At 41.5% G+C, this 10,049-nt stretch overlaps 2 protein-coding genes and 1 non-coding gene across 3 annotated transcripts; 2 read left to right on the top strand and 1 right to left on the bottom strand.

The window, feature by feature from the left end:
- The first annotated feature begins 867 nt into the window (after nucleotides 1–867).
- On the top strand, nucleotides 868–5,566 carry tcp1 (t-complex 1). Its single transcript, XM_056405448.1, has 12 exons — nucleotides 868–1,025; nucleotides 1,495–1,580; nucleotides 1,691–1,819; nucleotides 2,171–2,268; nucleotides 2,390–2,500; nucleotides 2,642–2,823; nucleotides 3,137–3,263; nucleotides 3,658–3,833; nucleotides 3,975–4,098; nucleotides 4,362–4,554; nucleotides 4,679–4,842; nucleotides 5,148–5,566. The coding sequence occupies exons 1-12, from the start codon at nucleotides 953–955 to the stop codon at nucleotides 5,359–5,361; spliced, it is 1,677 nt and encodes a 558-aa protein (XP_056261423.1). The 5' UTR covers nucleotides 868–952; the 3' UTR covers nucleotides 5,362–5,566.
- Nucleotides 1,259–1,397, top strand: LOC130160858 (small nucleolar RNA SNORA29). The gene has a single exon (XR_008826060.1). It is a non-coding gene; the product is annotated as a small nucleolar RNA SNORA29 (small nucleolar RNA).
- Nucleotides 5,567–5,634: 68 nt separating the features above from the next.
- Nucleotides 5,635–9,796, bottom strand: acat2 (acetyl-CoA acetyltransferase 2). The gene is made up of 9 exons (XM_056405451.1): nucleotides 9,638–9,796; nucleotides 8,817–8,951; nucleotides 8,461–8,642; nucleotides 7,801–7,918; nucleotides 7,568–7,711; nucleotides 7,343–7,465; nucleotides 7,046–7,200; nucleotides 6,843–6,953; nucleotides 5,635–6,587 (listed from the first exon to the last, which is right to left on the bottom strand). Exons 1-9 carry the CDS (start codon nucleotides 9,684–9,686, stop codon nucleotides 6,417–6,419), a joined length of 1,188 nt encoding a protein of 395 aa, XP_056261426.1. The 5' UTR covers nucleotides 9,687–9,796; the 3' UTR covers nucleotides 5,635–6,416.
- Between the last annotated feature and the right edge of the window lie 253 nt (nucleotides 9,797–10,049).

Genomic DNA, 10,049 nt, shown 5'->3' with positions numbered 1-10,049 from the left:
CTGATTCACAATCACTTCAGAAAATGATGGGAAATGTTGATTAAATTAACAAGAGCCAAAGTGACACCTTCAGACAGTCACAAAAAAATCACAAAATTATTCAGTTTACTGTAATTTCAGCAGCAAAATCTCAAGTCTGAGAAGTTGGAACTATGAAATGTTTAGGATGTTGCATGAAAAAACAAAACATCAAAATAGTTTATATTTTCTGTTGGGTGACTAATCAATTAATCAACAAATCACTGCAGCTCTAATTATATGTGTGGTTTATTAATAGCACATCATATTTTATGAACTCCAGTATCTAGAACTATTTATTAGCTCAGTGACTACAAAAAAAAATGTAGTGGAGTAAAAGGTTTGATATTCCCCTCTGAACTATAGTTGAGTAAGTATAAAGTAGCATGAAATGAGAATACCCCAAATTTATACTCAATTACAGTTGAGTAGATGTACTCAGTTACATTCCACTACGTTTGAAGATTTAAAATCAGCTGTCATATTAGCTCAGGGACCTTGCAAATCATCTGAAAAGAAATCAACAACATAAGGGGGAAAAGACCAAAAAAACTTCAATATTGTAGCGCTTTATCGTCACAGTGAAATCTGCAGCAGAGGGCGCGCTGGCACAGAGCACCATAAATTACAACTCATCCACAGAGCCAAGAAGAATAAGGAGCCGGCGGTGCAGTGGTTTGGTGGCATGCTGGGAAATATAGTTTACGAGTACAACATAACAAAATGAAATTTTCTAATTTGATAGGGGAACTGGTTGACATGAAACTTCATTGCAAATTAATTTCATATTAAGTTCCATTACGCAATTAAAAGCGTACACAGTTCAACGACCGGGGTTTTCAATAAACTTTCTTCTCGAACCTTCTGGTTAATACCGGTTCACCCATAGTGCACTGCGCCGCTTCCTTTCTTCTCGGTTGCGTGGTGGTCCAAAATGTCGCTATTAGAGGGTCCGTTAAATGTGTTCGGCCAGAGAACATCTGGCGAGTCTGTTCGCACTCAAAATGGTGAGTTATTGTGCTGCTTTGCTTGGTCTTTCAGATAAAGCTAACGTCTTTTCGGTGCGTTTCCAACGCTCAACAGGAAAACCGATTAATTTACTGCGTTGAACACACGTGTGGCTAATGCTAACGCTAACAAAAACGAACGTTGACTTTAAGCCTCTGCTCCGTTTCTTTTGCACTTTTGCAAAGCACAGTCAATGTGCTCCTAACGCCAGCAACATTTATTATATTTTAACAATCCCATTTAAGTACCTTTCATTCGCACCACCATGAATGGACGGCTATGCTAATGGGATAGAAAAGACACTGTCATGATCTGAAGGTGTGGCCAGCTGACTGTGCACCCCACTTAATAAAGTGACAGAATATTGCATTGCTAGAAGTGGCGTTAAATGTTAGTCTAGACATGTTAAAGGATGTAACAGCCGTCTAAAAACAACAGCTAGTAGCAGCTCCCTTCTTTTCTTCTCAGTCATGGCGGCATCATCCATCGCCAACATCGTCAAGAGCTCCCTCGGACCCGTTGGCCTCGACAAGATGTTGGTGGACGACATCGGGGTAAGCGTAACATTTAACATTCTCTACACCTTTTCTAACGGTCTCTTGACATGACGGCAAATATTAAAGCCTTTTGGTGATCTTCAGTTGTATCTTATGGTTTTTGACAGGACGTGACCATCACCAACGATGGAGCAACCATCCTGAAGCTACTGGAGGTGGAGCACCCAGCTGCCAAGGTCCTGTGTGAACTGGCTGACCTGCAGGACAAGGAGGTCGGAGATGGGACCACGTCTGTGGTGAGTAAAGGCAACAGCTGCTCTGACCTGTAGAAGTAGACCAGAGTGCTTTTTAGATTATGCTTGTTATTTCTGGCTGTACACAGAGCACTTAGTTGCAGAAAGTGAATTGTAATGTCCTGTTTTAGTACCATGCATCTGCCTTTTATTACGGATGTGTGGCTATGCTAACAGGAAAGATGAACTGCCCTTCAGTATCTGAAGGGGTTGCGCGGTCTCATTTCTGCCACCCCTAATGAAATGATGGCACAGTGTGAATTCCATAACTTTTAACTTTTAGCTATGGATTTAAGGAAACCGGTTATACTGTATGTTGTTTCATATAAAGTATGCCATGTGACATTCTTGTAGGTAATTATTGCTGCAGAGCTGCTTAAGAGTGCAGATGAGCTGGTGAAGCAGAGGATTCATCCCACGTCAGTCATTAGCGGATACCGTCTGGCTTGCAAGTAAGATGCTTACATTTAGAACCTGCAGTCTCCCATTGTTTTCATCATACATTTGATCAATTCAGGTTTTCTTAATTGCAAACTTGTTTTTTTGTTTGTTTCTTGTTTTTTTGTCTTCCAGGGAGGCAGTGCGCTACATTAATGAAAATCTCACTATTGGAACAGATGACCTGGGCAGAGAGTGCCTAATCAATGCAGCCAAGACATCCATGTCCTCCAAAATCATTGGAGTGTATCCTTCCCTCACTATGAGGCAGTGTAGAAATGTTTTGTTGGGACTCAACCCCCATAGTCACATTTATTTATTTTTTTGCATGTGAGTAAAGGAATTATTTTCTGCTGTCCTTATCTGCCTTGACTCCTGAGTCTTCAGTGATGCAGAGTTCTTTGCTAACATGGTGGTGGATGCTGCCATGGCTGTGAAGTTTGTGGACAGCAAAGGGGTGGCCAAATATCCCATCAACTCTGTCAACGTGCTGAAAGCCCATGGCCGCAGCCAGAAAGAGAGCTTCTTGGTTAATGGATATGCACTGAACTGCACAGTTGGCTCACAAGGTGCGTTTGATACAAAGATCACAAATTTGTAATGCTACAATCCAGCTGATTGAACTCCCATTTAAATTTGCTGCTATGTCTTGCCTGGTGGTGTATGCAGTGATACGCGTGGGAGACAGTATGCTGGCTTTGAAAGGAATGTAGTCACAGTAGTTTGTAAACTGTGGCACCTCTTTTCTGGCCAGACAGTTGAATATTAACCTTAATTTAGGCCACATTTGTTTCAGTAGCTTTATGATTCTTGTCCCCATCCTGTTCTTAGTTGCTGTTCAGTTATTGTTTATTAAACATGCTGCTTTCTGTTTGTCCAAAGGCATGGTAAAGCGTGTTGTTAACGCCAAGATTGCTTGCCTGGACTTCAGCCTGCAGAAAACCAAAATGAAGATGGGAGTCCAAGTCGTTATTAGCGACCCAGAGAAGCTTGACCAGATCAGACAAAGGTTAATAATTATGGAATATTTTTGTCTTTTGTTTTTCTCACATACACACATTTATTAAAAATAAAAAAAAATTAAAAATCTTCCCATTTAAATTTGCTGTGATGCTGACTCAATAGTTTGCACAGTGATACGCGTGGGAGAAAACATAAGCAGCCATGAGTCAAGGCAGCAGCTTCTCTCTGAGCTGTTGGACCACTCTTGTGGACTGGACAATGTTTCTATAATGCCTATAATGCCTATAATCAGTTTTGTCACGATATTTGGCACAAAACTAAAGTTAAAGTTGATTTTATTTAATTAATTTATATTGGTCTTGCAGACTTGTGACATTGAGTACTATGTATACCTTGTATTGTCTGATTGTTGAGACTGAAATAATATTTTCTTACCTCAGGGAATCTGATATCACCAAGGAGAGAATCCAAAAGATTTTGGCAGCAGGTGCCAATGTGATCCTGACCACTGGTGGCATTGATGACATGTGTCTTAAGTACTTTGTGGATGTAGGAGCCATGGCAGTGAGAAGAGTTCTTAAGAGGGACCTCAAACGTATCGCCAAGGCAACAGGAGGTAAGAAGAGAGCATGCTGTGTTTTTTTTTTTTTTTTTTTTTTTTTTTAAAAGCATCTTAGTCATGCTCTGATTCAGAGTGTGAACTCATCACCATCAGCAGTTATTTACATTAGCTGTGTTTTTTTTTTTTCATTCTCAGCCACTCTTTGCCCATCTCTGACCAACCTGGAGGGAGAGGAGACATTTGAGGCCACTATGCTTGGCCAGGCTGAGGAGGTTGTGCAGGAGCGCATCTGTGATGACGAGCTCATCCTTGTCAAGAAGTAAGAACTGCAACTATTTAAGTCTATTATACTCTTGCTTTTGTTGGATGGACGAATGTTGAATGTAAAATAATGAATTGGATAGTTATGAGAGTACCACAGATTCCAGAGGTGCCTCTCATCTTTAGTTGTAGCAGCAGATATGAAAACCTTGTGCACTAATGGGATTTGAAAGAAGTCCTTCATATATTTTGTCTACAGTTACGGTCTGACACATGTTAACTGTGCTTCTTCTGTTTTCTCCTAACTTTGAATCCTCTCAGTACCAAAGCACGCACATCAGCTTCCATTGTATTGCGTGGGGCCAACGACTTCATGTGTGACGAGATGGAGCGCTCGCTGCATGATGCTCTGTGTGTGGTCAAGAGGGTGCTGGAGTCAAAGTCTGTAGTACCAGGAGGAGGCGCTGTGGAAGCAGCTCTGTCAATCTACCTGGAGAACTATGCTACCAGCATGGTGAGCTATATGTTGTCACAGATGAATCCATTTGGGTATCTGGGGTTGTCATCAGCAAAGTGTTAGGTTGTAGACCAGTAAATCTTCCAAACTGAAATTTTACTCATCACTTTTGTTTCTTCAGGGTTCCCGGGAGCAGTTGGCCATTGCCGAGTTCGCTCGGTCTCTCCTTGTCATCCCCAAGACGCTGGCTGTGAATGCTGCACAGGACTCGACTGATCTGGTGGCCAAGCTTCGTGCCTTCCACAATGAGGCTCAAGTTAATCCTGAACGCAAGAATCTCAAGTGGTGAGTTGTTGTTTTTTTTTTTTGTTTTTTTTTCTTGCCACACTAGTCATGATACTGTAAGGTGTATTTACAAATTTCTGGTTTTGGAGTGTTGGTCAGACAAAATAAGCAATCTGAAGATGTAATCTCAGGCTCTTGGAAATTGATACATGTGATTTTTCACTTTTTTTTTTCTCATGTTTTATGAAACATAATAAATTGAGAAAGTAATCTGATTAATCCATAAGTGACTGTTAATTGCTGTCACTTTTGTGAAACAAAAAAGGAATGCCAAAAAGAGCAACCATATTTTGTGTGTCCTATAGGATTGGTCTCGACCTGGTTAACGGCAAGCCAAGAGACAACCGTCAAGCTGGCGTGTACGAGCCCACTATGGTTAAGACAAAGAGCCTCAAGTTCGCCACTGAGGCTGCCATCACCATCCTTCGTATTGATGACCTCATCAAACTGTTCCCAGAGCCGAAGGAGGGCGGGCAATCGTACAGGGATGCTGTGGAATCAGGATCTCTGGAGGGTTAAAAGGCTGCGACTGGTCCCAATAGGTTCAACGTCTGTATTTATACATAAGGAGCTCTTCATGGCTGTTGCTCTAGTGTAGGCCGTGCACTTTGCCTGTTTACTGTTCTCCCACTCCCTCTCCCTCGGGGTCTTGCTTCCAGAGGAACTGTAAGTGATTTGTTGGATTTTTTTGGACACTTAATAAAGCTCCAATCATTGTAAATGACCGTTGATTTGTTAATTCAAATTGAGTAGTTGTGGTGATTGTGCAGGCTGTAAAAAAAAAAAAAAAAACAGGTTTGACTTCATTTTATTTTTATGTTGAACAGCTGGATTACAGGAAACATTTTCACAAACATGGGTACCATGTACAGGAAGCACTAGGTTAGAGAAGGCTAGCATACTTAACCTTATGGCACTTAGCTGTGTTTCAAGGCTGCTGTCTGCAGAATTGATCAGAGAAAGAAGGTCCAATTCCACATGGGAAGATATCGGAATGTAGATCAGTATCAGGTTTTTAGAGCAAGCAAGATCTATTGAATGCTTATTACAGTTATCAATAATTTACACCACAAATTAAAAATGATACTCTACAGAAATATTGCATATCCTCTAAACCCTGTACATACTGGGATCTAAAGCTTTGCTGTTTTAGTGTGTCATTTTATCAGTTGTGTAGGCAACTGAAAGCAGCTGGTTTTAAAAGGAAAACATCAAATCTTGTCAACTACCACTGAAGTATGGTGCCTGTTTAGCACATCTTACACCAAGCTGTAAGAGCAATTATAAGATACTATTTGTTCACTAAACTGTCATAGACTAGATTATCATGTAGACCTCTCGTCCTTTAACATTAAGCCACATGCTTCACAACTAGAGCCTGAGAAGGATCAAATTTAAAGTGAAGTTCACAGTGTGAATGGCAAGCTTTCCAACAATCACAACATATACTCATGTCACTTTAAAATGTTTCATATCATACCCTGCAGTGTAAACAGTATATTTCAATATCCCTAAAAAAAAAAAAAATGAGAAGGAGTGCAATCCATGAAGCAGCACCAGATATTGGATTAATCTCAAACCCTCTCCACACACATGGCGATGCCCATCCCTCCTCCAATGCAGAGGGATGCCACTCCCTTATGTCCTCCGGTCCTCTGGAGTGCGTGCAGCAGAGTAACTAGCACTCTGCAGCCAGACATACCGATGGGATGGCCCAGAGAAATCGCACCGCCACTCACATTCACCTGAGGAGTGAACAAAAAGGTTAAGGTAACTTCAGTATGAACGTGTAGATTAAATGACATGTAAATCTGCCAAATCGACTCCTGCGATTAATCTACATTACTAAAAAAACATTCGTTTTTTTGGCTGCTAATGGTCTGAGGGAAGGAAAAAAAGATCACAACACTAGTTGTATGGTGGTCTACCACTAGGCCCCTTGGCTTTTGTGGGATAAAGATGACTTAAAATTTTAAAACTCTTAAATGATAATGAATTACCTTGTCTACATTCAGGCCAAGCTCTTTGACCACAGCAATGGACTGGGCAGCGAATGCTTCATTGATCTCAAATAAGTCCACCTGGTCCAGCTGCCAGCCCGCTTTCTCAACCTAACAGAGAGCAAGGACACAAATTAATATTACAAACAAAGAAGCATTTTTTTTTCATTCTGCGTTACATTTAATTGCTGCTGACGTCTCACCGCTTTCCTGATGGCTGGAATTGGTCCAGTTCCCATGATAGACGGGTCAAGACCAGCTTGAGCCCACGATACGATTCTGGCCATTGGTTTAATGCCGCGTCTCTCAGCCTCTGACTGGCTCATTAAGACGGTTGCTGCTGCTCCATCATTTATACCTAAAGCAAGAAAGATAAAAGCAGCTTTGTGCATCCTAATAATGTTAATTATGAATTCAGATAACAGAGTCAGTCGTTGGCAGACAGCAGCATCTACGCCATCTTGATGTATGTCAGAGATCATAAGCACCAACTCTCAAACCTGAGGCGTTTCCTGCGGTGACAGTGCCACTGCTGTCCTTGATGAAGCATGGTCTGAGTTTGGACATGCTGTCCATGTTGCTGCCATGGCGAGGAAATTCATCCACCTTTACCTCCACCGGACCTTAAGGGGTGAGAAAAATGTTTCAGTGCATACACACCAAGGATAGAGGAGACAATTTCTCTGAAATACACTTGGATTATAAATCCCTCAAATACTTCTTGCCTTTTCTGGATGGCACCATGATGGGGACAATCTCCTGATCAAAATGTCCTGCTTTCTGTGCAGCCTCTGTTTTGTTCTGGGACTGGACAGCAAACCGGTCCTGCTCCTCTCGACCGACACCCCACTGCTTCGCCACATTCTCGGCTGATAAAAAAAGACATGAAGATTATCACAATGTCACCATACAACATAAACTACTGGCTGCTCCATGGAAATATCAAACAGATTTAGACCTGTGATGCCCATGTGGTAGCCGTGAAAGGCGTCTGTCAGGCCGTCAGCCACCATTGAGTCCTGCAGGGAGGCATCGCCCATCTTCACCCCTGCTCTCATTTGCAGTGTGTGAGGAGCCTGAGGTGTCAAAGGAAACTCAGTTAAGACCTCCTGCTATCAAGGATCTGTCTCTATTCTTAATTTCAGACACTTCACCAAGGGACACAATCATTTTTATCATAGCTGCAACAATTAGTCAATTAATCAATTATCAAATAAGGCTGGGGGTCAATTCATTTTTTTATTTATTTATTCATTTTTTTTACTTTTTCATTCACCTGAGTCAAGACTGACACCCAATACCCAATACTTTTTTTGCTACCAAAAATTTTACATTTGAGAACCCAAATGCTAAATGTTGTGCAAACACACAAGAACTTGCACACTTTGTATATGATCTGTCTCTATCTGATCCATTAATGAGTAAATAAGATGATCAATCTGGTCAAACCTTTAATGCCAACTTTTAGTGCTCAGCATCTGTCGATATTCAGTGTTACTGAAATTACACATTTCAGTCACTACCTAAAAAGTACTGAGGTTCCACAACCAGATACTCCCTTATCCACCTATTTTCAATTTTTTATCACACCCTGACAGGATTTTGTCTTGTAACCTACCCTGCTCATGCTCTCCATGCCCCCTGCCACCACCACAGTGGACTCTCCTGCCTGGATGGACTGAGCTCCCAGACACACAGCCTTCAACCCAGAGCCACACACCATCTGGCAGCTCCATGCTGGCACAGGGTAAGGGATACCTGCCCCAACGCTGGCCTGTCGTGCTGGGTTCTGACCACTACCTGAAGAAAATACAGAGAAGGTGAACACCAATAAGAGAAAGTCAGTTTGAGGGACAAGCAAGTAGAAAAATGTTACAAAAGAGAGGTCAGGTCAAGCTGATGTTGCCCAACAGAACTGTTAACATGAAACATGAATATGGGAGCTCTGCCACACATAAGCAAACTTTGTTCTACCTGCTGTTAAGACATGTCCCATGATAACCTCAGAGACCTCTTCTGGCTTCACACCAGCCCGGTTCAGAACATCCTTGATCACCACTGAACACAGGTCATGCACAGGCACCGTGGACAGAGCACCATTCAAGGACCCTGTGTAAAAATGGGAGGAAGATATATGATCAGGAATATCAACCCACTGCTACTATGTTCAACCTCCATACATGGATGGGTAGTCGAGCAGGAATCACCTGTCCTCCAACATTACTGAATGAACATTTGCTACCACTGAGAAGGTTAATCTCTAAATAAATTCTTCAGCATAATCAATTAAACTTTCAGGTCATTTGGAAAAAAAAAAAGTTTTCCAACTTAAAAAAGTGATCATACAATATGTTATATTATTCTACATTTTTGAATTTTGACATACTTGGCAGTAAACCTGTTTCTGTTTCTGACGCTGATTGTAGGCCAATTGTAGCCAATGACAAGAAGCTCGTGTGCCGTGGCACTATGACGAGCCAGCCAATCACCGGCCACAAAAGACTCCGGACACTGGAGCGAACCAATCAGAGCTCTGCAATACTCGCCGTATTTAACTAAATGACACGAACCACTTTACTTAATTACAAAAAGACAAATTCAGCAGTAAAGGCAGCTCATATGATACAATTAAGTACAATGAGACGTAATAGTTACAGAAATAAATAATTACCAGTGCAGCTAATTTGACAACGAGCTACAGTGAAGTGTAAAGTATAAAGTATACAGTAGCAATGTTAGCGCTACAAACTGCGTTTAATGAATGAGTGTGCTACGTAAGGAGTATCTGACGTTACCAATTGGTGTCCTTGCAGCAGCAACGATGGCAACAGGCTCGGTGTTCATGTTAATATACGGCTGGCTGGAGTTTGAGTCCTTGCTTCAGAGTGCTGTTCCTCTGTCCACACTGCACCGTGCTCCCTGTGCTGTTGACACCGTGTAACCCGTCAGCTACGCACTGGTGGTGGTTCTGCCCAACTGTAATTGATGGGAAAAGGTACCACAGCGCCACCACGTGTCGTGGAGGAAATGTTCATTCATAAAATATCACTTGGCATTTAGCAGATTAAAAGCTCCCCTTTAACATGTAACATAAACATACACATACACAGTATATCACATTGTATTTGCAATTGTTACTTTTTCTATTATTTTTCACATTATATTTAAGTCATTACACATACATACTGGTCTATATAAATATTAATT

Source organism: Seriola aureovittata, chromosome 19 (assembly GCF_021018895.1).
Source record: "Seriola aureovittata isolate HTS-2021-v1 ecotype China chromosome 19, ASM2101889v1, whole genome shotgun sequence".
Taxonomy (NCBI): domain Eukaryota; kingdom Metazoa; phylum Chordata; class Actinopteri; order Carangiformes; family Carangidae; genus Seriola; species Seriola aureovittata.
Note: the sequence above shows the minus strand (reverse complement) of the source record. Positions and strands in the feature narration are given on the sequence as shown.

Bases quoted from the DNA above. Each gene is read 5' to 3' on its own strand.
- tcp1 (XM_056405448.1), top strand. From the start codon at position 953: ATGTCGCTATTAGAGGGTCCGTTAAATGTGTTCGGCCAGAGAACATCT. The intron at 2,501-2,641 runs GTATCCTTCCCT...CTGAGTCTTCAG, and splicing joins TCCTCCAAAATCATTGGAGT to TGATGCAGAGTTCTTTGCTA. The intron at 3,834-3,974 runs GTAAGAAGAGAG...TTTCATTCTCAG, and splicing joins TATCGCCAAGGCAACAGGAG to CCACTCTTTGCCCATCTCTG.
- acat2 (XM_056405451.1), bottom strand. From the start codon at position 9,686: ATGAACACCGAGCCTGTTGCCATCGTTGCTGCTGCAAGGACACCAATT. The intron at 7,919-8,460 runs GTAGGTTACAAG...TTGACACCTCAG, and splicing joins GCATGGAGAGCATGAGCAGG to GCTCCTCACACACTGCAAAT. The intron at 7,201-7,342 runs GTTTGAGAGTTG...TTCTTGCTTTAG, and splicing joins CACCGCAGGAAACGCCTCAG to GTATAAATGATGGAGCAGCA.